Below are 19,309 nucleotides of genomic sequence, written 5' to 3' on the forward strand. Positions count from 1 at the left end.
TTTAACTTCCATTCAGGGAGCACTGATTCTGTACCAGTCAGTGGGCACTAAGCAGTGGGACCAATGCCTTATTTTTACCAAGTTTTGAGTGCTTATTGGATACTTGACTTTTTAGTAAACATGAAGCATCAACTGTGCGGTTCTACCAAGGACATATGAACGAGTTTGCAGCATCTACTCTGCGCTATATTTTTGCACATACCGGTATCACATTTAAACGTGAAAGCAAGGAATGAACCTCCATGCTTTGCCAGGATGGGGGTTCTGGTCTGAGCGAAGGGTATATACCAAAGTAGGGGAAGAAGAAGAGGGGTAGCCTCTTCCCCTGGTGGATTGCAGACCCAGGGCGCCCCCAAATGGCTAGGGGAAGAAGGGGCGAGAGAGGTCGGGCTGAGGGTAATATGGATTGAAAGGTGGCGTGGACGTCGCACAGACCTGTTTGCTCCACAGGCAGAGCTAGGTGCCCCTGGTTGCGGGGCGGTGGGCGGAGCCAGAGGTGGGCGGAGCCGGTATTGTCCGCTCCGCGGGGCATGCCGGGAGCCCCGCCCCCAACATGGCGTCTCACTGACAGTTGGCTGCTGAACGGCAGAGGCGGATCCTGCTCCTCTGGGTGGCGGCGGCGGTGGCGGTGGGGCCGGGGTCTCCGGGGCCGGGGGGTGGGGGGATGGCGTCTCGGACCGCCTAGGGCGGAGCTGCACGGGCGAGGAGGCGAGCGGCGTGTTGCAGGCAGGCGCGGCTGCTGCTGCCATGGACTGGTGATCGCGGCGGCTCCTGCTCGCGTCTCCCCTGGCCGGGCGGCTGCTCATCACCGTCAACCCCTCAGCCAGGGCCATGGGCTCGTCCGCGGCCGCGGCAGCTGCGGCGGCGGCGGCCGCGGACTCGGCGCAGTGGCTCTCGGTGAAGGAAGAGACCATCTTCCTGCACGACGGGCTGATCCGCGTCACCGACCTGGCCGAGCTGCCCAGCGAGATCCTCGGGGCCCCGGAGGCCGCCGACACAGACTTGGAGGTGAGCGAGGCTGCCCGCCCCGCCCCCGCCCCGCCGTCAGATTAGCCCACCCGCCCGGCTCCCCCGGTGTCAGGCTCTCCCCTCTGCGCCGCAGGCCCCCGAAAGCCGCCCCGGCAGGTGTGTGTGGGCGCGGGGCGGGCAGGTGGGGGCTCGCGGTGCAGGGCTGCCGACCGCCCGCCTCCCTCCCTCCTTGGAGCCTAACGCCCGCTGGGGATTTCATTTGTGGTTTCATTTTGAACGATCCGACACCCGGCGTTTTATTAGACTGTCACCCGCACGGCCTTCACGCCTTGGAGGAGCCACTGCCGCCTCCCCAGCCCGCTCTCCCTTCCCCCAGGCCCCCCGGACTCACTTCCAGGGCACACCCAGGTTGCTCAGCTTTGGGGACATTTTAATTTTAACGCTATACACCCTCCCCCCCACGCTGCTTTCCCCAGTTCTGTGTTTTTGGGGTTTTTTTGTTGTTGTTGTTGTTTTCCCGGGGGAGGGTAGTGGCAGCTGCTGGTCCGCGATGGGCAATCCAGCAACTTCTGTGTGTCATGCCTCGGATTGACACGGGGCCTTTGTCAGGGAAGCGGGCAGTGCGGGCAGCGAGGGGGATGCTCCCGCGGCCCTCCGTGCGCTCTCCGCGAAGGGTCACGGGCGCTTTAGGCCGCAAGGCCTTTTTGTGAGCTCGGGGGTCGCCGAGAAAACCAGGTGTGGGACCCGTGGCAGGTGCAAAAGCAAATCTCAGCAACTGTGCTGCTGCTTTTGGGGGCAGAAGGAAACCAAATATGCTCGGGTGATGGGAACTTTCCCCCGACTTCACTTGGTTTCGCGTTAGCCTGGCGGTGGGAATACTGGCGGTGTCGGTTCATCGAGGCCGCAGATGCTGACACTGCTCCTCCTCTGCTCCCCCTCGTTCCCCCCCCCCCCACTTTGTGGGATGACATTTTGATGTGTATAGGTGGCATGGGGTGTCAAGAAATTCTTATTGTCGCCAAGAGACTCTCTGGGGTAGGACGCAGAGAGGATGGCCTGTCTTCTGGCTATAAGCAGAATGCGAGGAATCTTTTGTGTTTTGAGGTTTTGCCTGCACTTTGGCTTTCCGCACAAGGCACATTTATAGAAATGGATTAAAACCCATTACTGTGTGTTTCTGGAAACGGCAGTGATCGGATCGCGTTGGCTGAGACATTTGGACGTGCTTGAGATGTGAATATGTTCCACTGTATTTTTGTGTCTGGATTTGAGGTTGAGGTTGCAGCATTCCCACTGTGAACTCTTAATTGACTTATTTTACAGTCTGGCCACCAAAAAAGGAAAATACAAGTTGGTAGGGAATTCCTAACATTGAATCAGAGTTTTATTGTGTCTCATTTGAGCCTATTTTATAAAAAGCAAGGTGTGTCTTATCTGCTTGAAAACTCAAGGGGTAATATGCTGTGATGGTGGAATCTTTTGAACTAACTGGCTGTTTGTCCTTAGAGACTAACGTACATCAAAAAATTTTATATATATGTGATTTATTTATTTTTAGGATTAAAAAGAGTAAGAGTAGTTAAAAATAACCGAGTTGTTAAGTGATTTTCCTAAGATGTTTACTGTAAAAATGTGTTGAGTGAATTTGTCAGATGTTTCCACAGAAGAATGATTTTAAAAGAAAGAACATCTCTGGCCTGATAGATTTAAAAAAAAAAAAAAAAAAAACAGAAGAAGAAGAAGAAGAAGGACCTTAAAAAAATTTATGGTCAGACCTCTCCGAAACCAATATGTGTATGGGTGATAAACATTTATGACTGGCAGTTGTGAAGAACTTTTCTTCATTTCTTTCCACATGTTACCCGGATGCAGGCTACATAGTATCAGGAGAAGTGGGTAGCTAAGAATGTTTTTGTGGCCATCAGATTTATGTTTGTGGAGGTGTATTAACACTTATTTAAGAATAACAATGTTGATTAAGTGTATCCTATGTGTCAGGAATCATCTTACTAAATTCCCCAAAGGATCCTAGTAGCTAAAAATTTCTCCCCGTTGTAACAATTGTAAATATTGCTCCCATTGTACAGATGGGGCAAATAAAGTACAGAGCAGGTATATGACTTGCTCAGGATCACACACAGTTAGAGAAAGGAGTGTGGACATTAACTCAGGCCTGTTGGTCTCAAACACATCTCCTAATCATATACTCTAGTGCCTTTATGCATCATATTTGTAATTATTTAAAATTTTATAACTGGGTAAAGATAGGGTAGTAAGCAGATATCTTTATTTCCTCTCTAATAACTTATTCTTTTTCATGTTTGAGAAAGATTAGAGGTTCAACTTTTTAAAAACTGACTTTTGAAATGCTACCACCCCTATGAGTGAACAATGGCCATTTTTCACCAGGGTTTTATAGTTCTATAGAATCCTCCAGTTAACAGTTTTGCATTTTGAGAGATGAGACTCGGACTAAGTTGACTAATTTATGGTTGGCAACCTTAATGCATAAGACAGCGTGTGCTAGCTGCAATATAGTCTCAGAATTTTAGAGCAAGAAGGTACCTTAGAGGTAATACTTTTTCTCATTTTAGAGAGTAGTTATCTGAGATCAGGAGAGATTATGACTTGGTTGCGGAAGCAGGGCGAAGGAGTAGACAGACCCTAGCTTTCCGGCCTTTGAATTCCAGTGTTCTTTTCACTCTGTAAGTGCTGCTCAAAGTTAAACGTCAGTATGAGAAAAAACCCATCCTGAAAAGTAGATCAACATTGATTTAGCATTTTAATTTAAGCAAGAACGAGCATTTGAATTAAAAATTTCCTTTCCAGTAAATTCTAAAAGTTTTTTTGTTTTTTAAATCAATAATAGTGTTTACTCAACAATTTTATTCAACAAATATTTGTGGAATTCAAAAGTGAGTTGGGCGCACTGTCCTGGGTGTTGGGGACATAGAGAGTGATTAAAAAAAACACACAAAAAAACCTTGTCCTTAACATGCTTTTATTTTAATGGGAGGATAGAGACAATAACAAATCACCAAATATATAAGGTGGCATATACTGTATATAAATGTCAAATGATAAGTGCTGTGGGGAAAAGTGTAGCTGGAAAGGGGGGTGGAGAAGAATGGTGGGGAAAGACTCTGTTTGACCTCGGATGGGCAGGGAAACAAGCCCAGGATGGCATTGGAGCAAAGACCTGACGGAAGGGAGAGAGTGGACCATATGGCTACTGGGGAAAGCGCATTCCAGACAGAGGACAGCAAGAGTCACGTCCCGGAGAGGGAAGCATGCTTCGTTAGCATCCTTAGTTTGGAGCTCTGAGCTCAGTAAGCCAAGGGGAGAAGAGAGAGAGGAGAGGGGGCAAGGTATGCAGATGAAGTAGGGCCTTATAGATAAGGACTTTGGACCTTACTCTGAGTGAATTACAAATGCAGAGCGAGGCTTCTTGGCCTTTAAAGTAGCTACCTGTATTTCCTTTTATATTGCTGGTGAAAGCAAAGACCGTGTAGGAAAGTATTTTTTTAATGTGGAAATAACTATAAATTTAAGAGAAATAAAGCAAGAGCTCAAAAACGACAACTCAAATATCATTGAATCTTGCACTACATTTCATAGAATGTTAATCTTTTTAAAGTAACGGGAATTTACAAGGGAAAAGCCCAACAGTTTATTTCTGGAAGTTCCAAAAGGTTTCTGCCTCCTGTCTTATTTTTCTTTACAAACTCCAGGTGGGGACAGGCATCATACACGTGGATGGTGACAGAGATGCTAATTGAATTGGCCAAGGTGGCTGAGATAGTTCTTACCCCACAGTTTAGGTTAATGTTGAATCCAGGCATTTTGGATAGTGTTTCTCATTTTTCATTGAGATACATACTATTCAAAGAGTTGAACAGGCGTGTTCATGGCAGCTTTATTTGTGATTGTCCAAAACTGGAAACAGTCGAAATGTCCATCAACAACAGGCAGATGGATAAACAAGGGTGGTCCATCTCTGCAGTAGAGGACCACTCGGCACTAAACAGAAATGCACTGTTGATAATTCACATCATGGATTTATGCTGAGAGCAAGAACCCCGTCAGACAGGGCTACATCCTGTAAGATGCTATTAATATGAAATTCTAGGACATGCAGACTAAGCTGTGGTGACAGAAAGCAGAGCAGTGTTGCCTGGACGTGGAGGTGGGCAGGAAGGGCGGGAGAAGGGGTTGCCAAGGAGCACGAGGAAACTTTTTGGATGATGGATATGTTCCTATTTCGATTGTGGTGATGGTTTCATGGTTGTATGGGGCACCTGTGTCAAAACTCATCACAGTGTACGTTTTAAATATGTGCAGTTTATTTTATGCCAGTTGCACCTCAATAAAATAAACAAAACCCACACTGGCCCCAGATGCTTTACTGATGTTATTATTTATTTATTTATTTATGTAATATTTATTTATTTATTTATTTATTTATTTATTTATTTATAATGCTTTCACCTCTTTGGTCATCTTTTTGTTTTGTTTTTTATTGGGGAATATTGGGGAACAGTGTGTTTCTCCAGGGCCCACCAGCTCCAAGTCGTTGTCCTTCAGTCTAGTTGTGGAGGGCGCAGCTCAGCTCCAAGCCCAATCACCGTTTTTCAATCTTTAGTTGCAGGGGGTGCAGCCCACCATCCCATGTGGGACTCGAACCGGCAATCCTGTTGTTCAGAGCTCACGCTCTAACCAACTGAGCCATCCGGCTGCCCCTTTACTGATATTATTTAGGAAATGAAAAAAGACTCAGCAGGATTTACTGTTTGTCTTTTGTGTTTTTGTGTTTTGCTATGTAAGGGGAGAAGCCTTTGGGTTTGGAGCTGATCAACTGACTAGTCCAGGTTGTGATTGATTGGTTTTGACACACGCAAATGAAATCTTTGAGACAATATTTAGATTTATACATGTTGATCTGTTCTCCTAGGAGGATACTGCCAGCCTGTTTATCCTTTGGTCAAAATTCTTTGGAAAGTGTGTATGTACTTTGATAGAATTCCAAATTCTAGACTTAGAAGAGTTAATGAGTTAATGAATAAACCCCCTTTGTTCACTAGTAGAGTTAATTACCATGTAATTCAGGAGCACCTGAATAAGAGTCCCTGAGTCTTGGTGTAGTGTCCTGTGAGCTTGGGCAAATGGCTGCCAAGCTCTCGGGCGTGGCTGGCCAGCTGCAAGGGCGATGGAAGCACCTGAGAACTGAGAGGCAGTATTGCCTAGAGGTGCAAGTCGGGTTTAAAGAGTCAGGCTGGGATTGAAACCCTAGCTCTGCTCTTTACTGGCTATGTGACCTTGGGCAAGTTCCATACCTTTAGTAATCCGTGGCTTCTTTTTCCACTGCACCTTCTTTGTCATCACTGTCACCTCTGCCACCACCATGACAAGAGTGTCAGCATATTGTGCACCAGACTCAGGGCTACGCACTTCCTGCCCATTATCTCATTTAATCCTCACAAAAAGCTTAGGAGGTTGGTACTGTTGTTACCTTATGTTACAAATGAGGAAACTGGCACAGAAGTGGCTTAACTTGACAAAGGACATACAGTTGGCAGCACAGAGACTGAAATAGAGCTGTAGGACTCCAGTGCAGGTCCCGGCTCTGAAACCATCATGTGAGAGCCTCCTCATCTGTGGAGGGGTCAGAATAGGGTTAATGAAAGGGTTAGACAGGGAGGGGTGTGGTCCTGTGTGCCCAGCGTATGGACTCTGTAAGGCGCTATGTTGCTGGAAAGTTCTTTTATGCTTATTCAGTCAGTTCCTATTGTATAGGAAAACAGACTATTCCATCAACAGAATTTTTCGTTCTCTAGTAGTGGCAATAGTGGTGTGTGTGTGTGTGTGTGTGTGTGTGAGAGAGAGAGAGAGAGAGAGAGAGAGAGAGAGAGAGAGACAGAGACAGAGACAGAGAGACAGAGACGGAGACAGACAGAGAGAGAAAGAGAGAGAGATCCCTCTGGAATTTTCTTCCTTCCCAGTTTATTTGCAATATGGCTAGGCAGATGAGATAATAGTCTTCATTTCAGTTTTCCTCCAATTGTATGCCTAAGATCTTGCTAAATAAATCAGTTTTGATTATTATCTGTCTTCTTGGCTTCCATATTGACTGTCACAAAATACCACCTGTTGGCCAGGGCTACCGGGTAGATTGTCGTGCACCTGTTCTTTCCTAAGTCATTAGGTGCCTGTGGTGATAATTGTGAAAGGACCGTCAATTCCTGAAAATGCCCCGTGCTTTCTCCTCCCTCCCCCTCTTTCCATCTTGTTTTACAAAGACGGTTGTGGGGTAAACACAAGGAGTGTGGTCTGCTTTGCAAGATGTTTAGTCAATAGTTATAGACAAATATAAATAACAGCAGGTGATCAACTATGGGACAAAAACATAGTTATTTCAGGAGGAGACAAGACTGCAGAAATTGTAAAACTTTTACTTTGATTGTGCGTTTTTAACACAGCTCGTGTATCCCGTACATTCTAAAAAGCTAACTTATGAACACATTCTTCTAAAAAAATGGAAATAACAGATGAAACTCAAGTTCCTTTTGACTGCTCTCCTGGTCCTGGTCTCCACTCACTCCACGCCTTGTTTAAATCAGGGAGAATGGCTTTCGTATATTCTTCAAGACTGTTCTGAATATGTATGTTTGCGTACATATACCACTGTGACGCTGGGCGCATCTTTCTGTAACCTGCTTTTTAAAAAACAACTCAGTGATTTGTTTTGCTCTTTCTGTGTCTTCATGTATAGATCTGTAGACTTTTAAAGTGCTGCAAAGACTTCAGAAATACCATAGCCCATTTGTTTAGCCATCGCCCTATTGATGGGTGTATTTGTTTCCTGTTGCTATGTTAACAAGTTATCACAAACTTAGTGGCTTAAAACAATGCAGACTTAGTCTCTTACGTTTTTGGAAGTCAGAAGTCCGAAATGAGTCACATTGGGTTAAAGTCAGGTGTGGGCAGATCTGGTTCTTTCCAGAGGCTCTAGGGGAGAATCCGTTCCTTTGCCCTTTTCACAGCTTCTAGTGGCCGCCTGTATTCCTTGGCTTGTGGCTCCTTCTTCTGTCCTCAGAATCCCTCACCCTGCTCTCTGGTCCGTCATCACACCGTCTTCTCTGATGGACTCCCCCCACAGCCCTTTTATGGGGACCCCTTTGATTACATTTAGAGCCCCCCTGGGTAACCCAGGCTCTCCCTACTGCAAGATCCATAATTTAGTCACACCTGCAAAGTCTCCTTTGCTATCTAAGGTCTCATCCACAGGTTCCAGGGATGAGGACATGGACATCTTGGGGGGCCATTGTTCAGCCCACCAGAATGAGTATTTTGGTTGTTTTCAGTTTTTCTCAATTAAAAACGGTCCTTTAGTGCACATCTTTGCATGCCTGTTTGTGCACATGTGAGAATATTTCTCTAGAGTAGTTTCCGAGAAGTAGAATTGCTGGGTCATAGGTGACCATTTACAATTTTAATAGCCACTGCCAAATGGCTCTCCAGAGCGATCATACCACGTCAGACGCCCAAGTAACAATGCTTGATAGGATCTCTTTTCCTCACACCCTCATAGAGACCATTTTAGAACTCATGGATTTGCTTAAATTTATCATTTGCTTAAGCCAATGGCTTTCACTCCAAAAATGAGTCCAGTCGACATAATTGGGTACCTGGAAATCACGCTGAGCCACGGTCCCCCGAAAGAAGCCAGAGTTTTCTGTTCATGCTGCCTCGATGTTGTCACATCACTTCAGGGGACTTCTCCTGTGGCTTGATCTCCTGGGCCTGCTGGCGTCTACTCATTTTGGTCAGTAATCCAGCTCGCACAGACCGTGTCCATATATAGGCAGGACAGAGCAACAGCTCCTCATGCTGATGGCCTGGGGGTGCTGCCAGAGGCCAGCAGAGCCAGGGAGGTGCCCACTCTTGGAAGAGACATGCTGGCCCCTGGAGTGTGTTCAGAGGGCACATAATTGTTATGCAGACTATTTTGACTCCGATTGTCTTAAAATTTTCTCTCTTACATGCCAGTATACGGAGCAGTTCTGTTTTCTTGACCTGTATGAAAACTAACTGATAGTAAATTGATTATATTTTTATCCTATACAAAACGTTTTGATGATAAAGAAGTAATACATGGATGTTGTAGAAAAGAGAGAAAACACCTAAAAGTACAAGAGAGAAACGAAATATCCTTTGATTGAACCATCCAGAAATAGCCATATTAATTAAATTTTTTATTATTTTCTTCTTTAATTGGGATGATCTGATTTATGCAGTTTTGTATCCTTTAATCACTTATTGGGAGCATTTTGTCAAATTAGCCTTCAAAACATAATTTTTAATGACTGCGTCGTCATTTATGGATGTACTGTAATTGTCTTCTTGTACATTACTGCTTTTTCTTCACATCTGCTATTGTAAAGATAATTTCAGCTTAGAGGAGGCCAAAAGATTTTTAGCGTGTATTGTGTTATTTGTTTGATAAAGTGTAGTACATTACAAATTTGTAGTAATTATTGAAGTGTGTTTCTGCAGCCCATTACTATTGACAGTTTATAATTTAAAGGGACTTTTATAGTGCTGTGGTATTTCTTTCCCAGGGATGTTGAATATTTGTGTGGAGCTTTGAGTTTCTAAAGTGCTGTTAAGCACAGTTGTGGAATAATTAATGTTCCATGGTGGGACACTGGGAGTAGACACACTGGAATCCCTCGTGTTTCTGCTGAAATCTGCAGTTGGCTGAATTACTGTGTTTCCCCGAAAATAAGACCTAGCTGGACAATCAGCTCTAATGCGTCTTTTGGAGCAAAAGTTAATATAAACCCAGTTTTATTTTACTGTAAGACCGGGTCTATAACATACCATAACATTACACCAGGTCTTATATTAATTTTTGCTCCAAAAGACGCATGAGAGCTGATTGTCCGGCTAGGTCTTCTTTTCGGGGAAACACGGTACTAGGTCATAGCATAGTGTACGGCAATTTTCGATGAACAGTAAGGAGAGGCGCAGTTTGCAAACGCAAAATGTAGACTTAGTAATGATAACAACTACAGATGCATCATTCAAGTGGTGGTTTTATACTAACAAAACATTAACATTCAGTGCATATTTGTAATAGATCTTTGTTTACCGTATTTTCTTTGTGCTCTGCAGTTTCCATCACTGATTTCAAACCAACAGTCTAATATAACAGATGTAGCTATTTACAGGACAGGCTGGCAAATCTGGACCTCCTATCTCTGTTGATATGTTTGCTTTTCTTACTGTTGAAATAAAATAATTAAGAATTTAAAAGGAGACTCTCTGTCAACGTACTTTTCATCAAAGCGGTGGTACATAATAGAAGAATTGCCTTCTCTATGTCTTGATACTGATTCCTTCCTGACGATCCAGATGTGGTGCAGTTGAAAGACAACTGCTTTCTATTTAATCTAGAAAGAAGCCAAATGAGTGGAAAGGTAAAAACACATTTGGGGAACTTTGAAGGAAGCATGTTTTGGATGAGATTATAATAAAGAAAGATTTCTTTTCCCTCAGGGATTCTGAACCCAAACAGGATTCAGAGATCCATAGGATCCATGGATAGAATTCAGGGTGTATGTGAACTTGGAGGGGAAAATTATTTCTTTATTACCTTTGGCATTTCTTTCAATTATGAATGTAGTTGGCAGACTCTAGTAGCATTGGCAATATCGGTGACTTTGTAACCAATAGAAATCATAGATATTTTCATATCTTATTACAGTTGTTGAACAGATCTTGAAATATTGTTTATGTGCACTGTCACTTAGAAATTATGTTAAGTATTACATCTTGTTATTCAATTTACTAATAATGAAGCTCATATGGACATCACAATTTTTTTTAGAAAGTATTTTTGTAACTATTTCATTCAATGTACTCTAATTGGTTTTTTATAATCCCATGTATTTATTTTGTGCATTTGAAAATGTTATCTGAAGGGTGGCCAGTTAACTCAGTTGGTTAGAGTATGGTGCTGCACCTCCTTTAAAAAAAAAAAAATCATTTAAAAAAATGTTACCTGAGATGGGTCGACAGGCTTCAAAACTGTAAAAGGTTAAGGGCCCCTGAGATAGACAGTCTTTCTCCAAACCCCTCCCCTCTTTAGCTGACGTTTGCTGAAGACCAGCATACTTTACAATTGTTTGAAATAAAAGTGGCCACATTTTAAAAACTACTTAGTATTTCCTGTGGTAGAAAATGTTATCCTCCTACAAATTTTTCCATTACCTACTGACTGCAAACTGTTAGCTAGTAATAGTTTTCTTGGGTGATCTGATTTTTGCCCATTTGCCAAACATGGTATCATTAACAAGGAAGCTATATTCTTAAAAGAAAATAGAATATCTGCTACAAAGTGACAAGCAATTCTTTGAAAATAGAAGTTTTTTGTTCACCACAGCTTTAGGTTTTTTCCCCTTTGTCTGGGGAGAATGTTGGTCAACTGAAGCTGTGTGAATAAGAATTCATTAACATGCTTTATATCACTATCTTATACTGCTGCTAACAAACCACTTTAAACAGGTGGCCTCAAGCAGTAACAGTTGCTATCCCAGGAGAAACATTGTTTTTAAAATCAAAAACTCATTTTGCTTTCATCTTCTCTATGGAATACAATTATATGCTTGTGGTTTCTTATATTGCTCAAATTGTTATTTTATGTTTGTATTGTCAAAGTTGAATAGTTTTACTTAAATAGCTTCTAGAACCGTGCTATCCAATTGATAGCTACTACCCACATGTGGCTAGTCTGAATTGAAATGTGCTGAAAGTGTAAAATACATACCAGATTTTTGAAGAATTCATGCAAAAAAAGATGTGAAATATCTCACTAATATATAAATTGTGAGATATTTTAATGATAGCGTTTGGATATAATTGGTTGGTTAAGTAAAATATACTATTTAATTTAAAACATACTAAAATTAATTTCACTGGTTTCTTTTTACGTTCTTAAAAGTGGCTACTAGCAAATATTAAACTCCATATGTGTTCCACATATTTCTATTGGACAATGCTTCTCTATACAGAAGTGAGCAAACTGTGGCCCTCACGATTATATCCAGCTGTCTGTTTTTGTAAGTAAAGTTTTATTGGAACATAAGTGGCCCATTTGTTCACATGTTATCTGCCTTCATGCTACAACATAGAGTTGAGTAGTTGTGACAGAGACCTATGGCCAGCAAGCCTTCCTGGGGGGTTTCATACAGAGGGTGCCAAAAAAATGTATACACATTTTAAGAAAGGAAAAAACTGTATTAAAATTACGCTGATAGTAACCACTTTGAGTACCTCTTGTAATTGCAGAAGTCAAATGTGAATTGTATTCATCTTTTGCTATCTGTGTGTATTGAGTATTATAATTTTAATGCGGTTTTTTCCTAAAATGTGTATATAGTTTTTTGGCAACCTCTGTATAAACCATTTTCACTTTATCCTTTCAGTGATTCTATGAGGCAGTAGAGGAGATACTATTTTTTTTTTTTTTTTTTTTTTTTCAACAATTACTTTCTTTTTTTTTTTTTTAATTAAATTTATTGAGGTGACAATTGTTAGTAAAATTACATAGATTTCAGGTGTACAATTCTGTATTACATCATCTATAAATCCCATTGTGTGTTCATCACCCAGAGTCAGTTCTTCCATCACCATATATTCAATCCCCCTTACCCTCACCTCCCCCCCCACCCCCCTTACCCTCTGGCAACCACTAAACTATTGTCCGTATCTATGAGTTTCTGTTTCTCATTTGTTTGTCTTGTTCTTTTGTTGTTTTTGGTTTATATACCACATATCAGTGAAATCACATGGTTCTCTGCTTTTTCTGTCTGACTTGTTTCGCTCAGCATTACTCTCTCAAGATCCATCCATGTTGTCACAAATGTTCCTATATCATCTTTTCTCACTGCCGAATAGTATTCCATTGTGTATATGTACCACAACTTCTTTATCCATTCATCTATCGAAGGACATTTTGGTTGTTTCCATGTCTTGGCCACCGTAAAACATTTAGAGATAAAGACACGTGTGCGCCAATGTTCATTGCAGCTTTGTTTACGGAGATACTATTTTTAAAAAAAGGCTTAGAGAAGCGAAGTGATTTGTCCAAGGTCATACGATTAGTTAGTGCTAGAATTATGACTCTAATTCAGTTCTTCTGAGAGATTTTCCACTATACTTCTGCTTTAGGTAGCATGTAATAACCTGTTATCTTGGAGACATTAGTTATTTTATTTTATTTATTTTATTTTAAAGATTTTATTGGGGAAGGGGAACAGGACTTTATTGGGAAACAGTATGTATTTTCCAGGACTTTATTGGGGAACAGTGTGTTTTTTTGTTTTTGTTTTTTCCTCAGGACCCATCAGCTCCAAGTCAAGTTGTTGTCCTTTCAGTCTTAGTTGTGGAGGGCGCAGCCCAGCTCCAAGTCCAGTTGCTGTTTTTCAATCTGGTGTTTCAATCTAGTTGCAGAGGGCGCAGCTCACTGGCCCATGTGGGAATCGAACTGGCAACCCTGTTGCTCAGAGCTCGTGCTCTAACCAACTGAGCTATGCTGCCACCCCGAGACATTAGCTATTTTAAATAAGAACTGCACAGCCCAGCCTTCACATGGCGGCCAGAGTAGTCTTCCTAAAGCACAGCTATGTTACCTCTTTGCAAAAACCTTCAGTGGCTTTCCATTTTCTGCAACATAAAATCATAATTTGAGGTACCTATGATTCCGCTCCATTCTACCTTTCCAGTCTTATCTCATCACTCCCTCCCCTCCTCTTCCCAGGGACCCTATATTTTACAAACTCACTTTCTACATTCTGTCCTGCAGTCTTGGTTCATGGGGTTCCATTGATGTGCAGAACCCCACCTCTACTTCGGAAGCCTCCTACTCTTTGTCCTTCAAGATATACCCTCTCTTCTGTATTCCCATAGCATGGCCATATGTAGATGTTATTCATTTGCATACCTTATTATTACAAGCGCTTTGAAAACAGTCACTTCATGTTGTACATCATTGAGTCCTTACTAATATAGTAGTTCAACTAATATAGAGTGCAAACATTGGATGTTGATTGAACTGAATGTTAAAAAGGGTGTTTAAAACGTAAAAAAGTGTGATTTAATGAATAATATCATGAGTTGAGGACATAGGTGAGGAAAAATTTGTCAATAGAAAATAAGATAAGAATAGGTAGGGTTTAAAAAAAATTTTTTTTTTAAAGATGAACTTTTTTTTTTTTTTTTTAATTTTTACTGGGGATCAGTATGTTTCTCCAGGGCCCATCAGCTCCAAGTCGTTTTCCTCTAACCTAGTTGCAGGAGCGCAGCTCATTGGCCCATGTGGGAATCGAACTGGCAACCCTGTTCAAAGCTCACGCTCTACCAACTGAGCCATCGGGCCGCCCCTAGGTCGTTATTCTTGATGAGCTAAAGTAGTTCAGGTGAGACTTTAGGAATTTTAATTGCAGTTATGCTTTGCCTTTTAGATAAGAAAAGAGAACACATCCCAAGAGTTGTAATAAATGTTGGTGATGCTGCAATGTGGATAAGCCATATGGGGTTAAGACCTTTGATTTTGTATAGAGCATAATGAATTTTAATTAGAGAATAATGCATTCCTGAGAGACTTCTGAAAACAGCTAGATTAGATGGAGTTAATTGAAAATACCTTGCTTTGATCATCATTTAAAAAACTTAGTGAATTTGAATGGATTTTTGTTCAACTTAGTTGCTCTGTGGTTAAATAGTGACTTGACCAGTATTCTATTTATTATGAACATTTCCATGTAGATTACTTTTTTCAGGGTTTTCAGTGAACTATGTCTGTTTACCAGCTTTTATTGACTGGCAAGGCCTTGAGTCCACGCAGGTGATAAAGGTAGTGTTTTTGAGATATTAAATATGAAAGAAATACTTAGACACTTACCATGTTAGAAAACAAACAGCCGTGTTACCAAGGGCTGCCTTAGCTCTGTTAGCAGACCAGTGGGGAAGCTCTGAAATGACTAAAACAATGAATCTTTATAAGCAGATACGTATAGTTACGTCCATAACCCAGTTCCAGAGAATGCAGATAGATATTTCAAGTGTCCTGCCAAAGGAGACAGGGGACTTTAGTTCAAAGGTTGTCTGGTTGCAAGACTGTGCAGTAATTCCTAAACAACTGGGGACATATAGAGTTAACTAGACCTAGAACAGTTCTCCCAAATTCTGATTCTGCAGACGCACCTTTCTCTAGATAGTTCTGTTTGGTGCTAAAATATTACCCTTTCTGCTTCTGGAGTTAAACATGCACTTACATCATAAACATATATGTTGCACAGGACTGGCTTTTAAATGCATACACAATGCTGTACGTATCGTGTGGCTCTTTCTTTGCCTGTTGTTTTTAGAATGCATGTGTCAACATAAGAAACGTCCAAGCCTGTAGAGAAGTTTAATGAGTTTATTTGAGCCAAACGGACAATTGCCGGGAAGCAAAATCTCAACGGATTAAGAAAATGCTCCGGAGAATGGCAGTTTTGCAGCTTATGTTATACATTAGATTCGAAGGAGGAGACAGAAGGGGGGTTACATGAAATCCATTGGTGGTAGATTAAACGGGTGGGAGAAAGCTGAGCGGGGAAATCTCTGGGATTGGATAAAAAGTAAAATGGAGAGACACATACTTCTTTTACATTCGTAGTCACAGGATAGTTAACAAAGAACATTTTGTAGCACGTAGAGAGGTTATTCGGGGAACAAGATAACAATGAGGGGTTCTGTGGTCTCGTGTTCTGGTGTGGAGGGTTGTGCCCTGAGGGGTCTGGAAAAAGGGATTACTCTGACATTCCAAGGGTATGGTCTCTTAGACACAAAAAGACAATAGACAGGTTCACTTAAGGTAAAGATTGACCTTTGTCGTGGAAGCTTCAGGCCCAGGATGTGACTACCGGCCATGACCTGCTTTTAGTTAGGACATTTTATGTTCAGACCGTCCTATGTGGTTACTTTCATTCTCTGAGTTTACATGTGACTTTCTAACGATGCAGCCCTCCCCTGCGCCTGTCAGGTTTAGTGTGTGGCCCCTTTTTTGTCTACACGTTAACATGTGGGGCTGTACAGAATATCATGCCCTCTGGGATTTAAAGAAGGATGGTATACTGCGTCAGTGACAAATACCTAGGAACCTCAAAAAGTAGGCGTCTTCAGGGGATGTGGACACCCAGAGAGCGAGCCCTCTTTGGCATTGACTCGGAGGCAGGTGTTAGCCCAGCTCTGCCACCTATCAGAACTTCCACTCCTTGGTTATAAAATGCCCTCCTGTGAGGGTAAATGAGAAGACTGAATGAGATAAGTTGGGTAAAGCACCCAGAATAACAACTGGCATATGGCATATAATGAAAATATGTAGGGGGAGAAATGTTTGACATTGAAACATTCACTCAAGTGTTGGATCCCTGATGCTTTTGTTGGATGTTGCATTCTGAAATCACGGTCATGAATGAATAGACATTGTCCCTCGGTTTTTAAAACCTAGAAAGCTAAGATGCTGTCTTTATTCATATAGTTGAATGATAGTATGTACTGTGTCTTGATCTTGTCTTCAAAAGGAGGAATATTATTGGTTATTTTCGCGAGAGACATATAGGACCAAGTATAAGTTATTTCCCCAGATTGAATTTAAATGATTTTTTTTTTTCCACAAAAGGGGTACCTTAATTATATGTTGGTGCAAAAGTAATAATTGTGGTTTAAAAGGTTAAAAATAATTGCAAAAACCGCAATTACTTGTGCACCAACCTAATATTTTTTCATATTTTCTCTTGTATACTCTAATATCTTCCCTTCTCCGTAGGCTTAACCTCTCATTTTTTTATTTTTATTTTTTTTTCTGTTGGGAATATAAGGTCAAGGAGGATTGACCCTCAGGAGTACTTTATTTTGGGAATGATGGATGCCTCAAACAAAAAGTCTTTTGGCACATTATTTCTTTGATGACGGAAACTTTGTAGAGCATAAAACTAGTTTTGCTATTTTTATGTTTTAAAGCTATACTAGATACTTCCTAGAATATGGAGGAAAAGAATCATTGCAACCTCTTGTCCGTGTGACTTCACTCATAGGAGAAGCCGTCCCTATTCCATCAATCAAGGAAAATCCATTGTTGCACCTCTGCACATTTCCTTACTCTTTCTCCTTGGGTTTTGCAGCAGTGCTGCTCAGGACTTTACGTACGTATCAGCCATCTAGGGATCTTGTTAAGATGTACAGTCTGATTCAGTGGCTCCTGGCTGGGACCTGAGATTGTGACTTTCTAACCAGCTTCCAGGTAATGTCAGTGCTGTTGGTCCAGGGACCCCCTTTCAGTAGCAGTTCTTATACTATAGAATCTACAGCAGGTGTGTGATGGGTAAGCGTCTTTCTTACCACAAGGGCCATGACACAAATGATTTCTTTTTAGCAAATGTAACTTTGGATCTCTGTCTCTTTTCTTGCAGCCTTATGAGACCGTGTTTCCCCAAAAATAAGACCTAGCCGGACAATCAGCTCTAATGCGTCTTTTGGAGCAAAAATTAATGTAAGACCCGGTATTGTATTATATTATATTATATTATATTATATTATATTATATTATATTATATTATACCCGGTCTTATACTAAAATAAGACTGGGTCTTATATTAATTTTTGCTACAAAAGACACATTAGAGCTGATTGTCCGGCTAGGTCTTATTTTTGGGGAAACGCAGGATTTTCTGGCATTAGTCACAGTGAGAAATTGATACCTCCTAAATTTTCTTTACACATGGTTTGAATGAATCTTTTTGGTATCACCAGTAATAATTCAAAGTGTTTGAGCTTCTTTTCTCTGGTCATGAGTTGGTCATTTTTCCTATGGCCAGAGACAAACATGCACATATGTTATCACCCCCTCTTTAATATTCTGTCATTGGCATCATACTTTATATGCTATGGGTCCCTTACGCTAAACAATTTATTTTGAAGATATTTTTCATATCACTATGAATAATGTACATAATGCTTTTTACTAGGTTATAATATTTTATTTTATGGATGAGTCATATTTTGTCTAACTAATCACATTGTTTTACTCCTCTGAAAATAATCTTGTGAGATACATAGCACAGGAATTATCTTTTAGAGATGAGAACAGTGAGGCTTTTGCACTTAAAGAGTAAAACACATTTTAGTAGATATTTAACGAGCTCCTACTGGAAGCTTAGAACTGTATTATTCCACCAGACCATACACGAGCATTTTATAAGTGACATAAGAGTAATATGATAAGGACTCTGAAACAGCGAATCTAGGAGTGCTACTTAATGTTTTAATTTCTTTGATAGAACTCTTACTTTTTTTACATATGTCTTTGCTAAACAATGTTCTTAAAAGATATTTTAAATTTTTTTCATGTCTTAGATTGAATTTTAACTGTGTCTGCTTTGCAGAGACTGATTTGTAACAGTGCTGCACCCCCACCCTGGGTGCCCCCAAATAAATGCTGTGGTGGTTGGTGACTCATTCCTCTTATTTGGCTACATCTCCTCGCTGTTGGTGTCTGAAGCCTATTTCATTCTTACTCCTTTTCTCTGAGCTTATTTCCCCCTCTTTTAATGGTCTTTCTTCTTGTAGTCACTCCGTTGGTGTGTCATTAGGCAACGAGCGTTTTATTTACCAGTCACATCACATCTTCAGCATTCAGAATCATAGAAATTGTGGGGCTGAAAAGGATCCTGAGATCATTTAACCCAGCTTTTTTCCCTTTAGCCTATTATGATCATTACTAAGAACTCAGAGGCTTTTAAAATTACTTTGGAAAATTAAATAGGTTGCATAAAGAGCAGTGCTACTCAGTGTGGTCCATATACTGTAAACTGTCACCCATAATGATAATAAGTACAGAAATTGAGTGTAAGCATTTAGAAACTTTGTAACAGTTGCTCAACTAATGTTTTATATGTTGAACATAATAAAACTCAAGACTTGTATTTCGTGTCTTTTTTTCCACTTTATTTTTGTCGTAATTGATTTTTATCCTGTTTTACAAAAGTGTTGTTCTGCAATGGATCAAAAACAAGGTCTTTCACCACAGATAGTTTGAGAAGTACTGATACAGAATACCTAGCACTGTTTGGCACATAGTAGGCTTTCAAACACTGATAGCTTCCTTTGTGTCTTAAAAGTTTGCATTTATTTTGGGTGATGATGTTAGATATCTGAGTAGCAGATAAATGAAGCATTTTATAGAAATGAAGTGATTCCGATTGGCACTGCTGGTTTTCAAATATAAGTAGTTTCG

The 19,309-nt window shown here is 41.0% G+C and overlaps 1 protein-coding gene across 4 annotated transcripts in view; it reads left to right on the forward strand.

Moving 5' to 3' along the window:
* The first annotated feature begins 560 nt into the window (after positions 1–560).
* The window catches only part of HECTD4 (HECT domain E3 ubiquitin protein ligase 4), a 167,598-nt gene continuing 148,849 nt past the window's right edge, over positions 561–19,309 (forward strand). For all 4 annotated transcript variants that reach the window (XM_074321579.1, XM_074321581.1, XM_074321580.1 and 1 more), the window contains exon 1: positions 561–1,008. In XM_074321579.1, coding sequence (XP_074177680.1) covers positions 832–1,008 — 177 coding nt within the window. In that variant the 5' untranslated portion in view covers positions 561–831. The remainder of the gene's footprint in view (positions 1,009–19,309) is intronic.

This window comes from Rhinolophus sinicus, linkage group LG16 (assembly GCF_036562045.2).
Source record: "Rhinolophus sinicus isolate RSC01 linkage group LG16, ASM3656204v1, whole genome shotgun sequence".
Taxonomy (NCBI): Eukaryota; Metazoa; Chordata; class Mammalia; order Chiroptera; family Rhinolophidae; genus Rhinolophus; species Rhinolophus sinicus.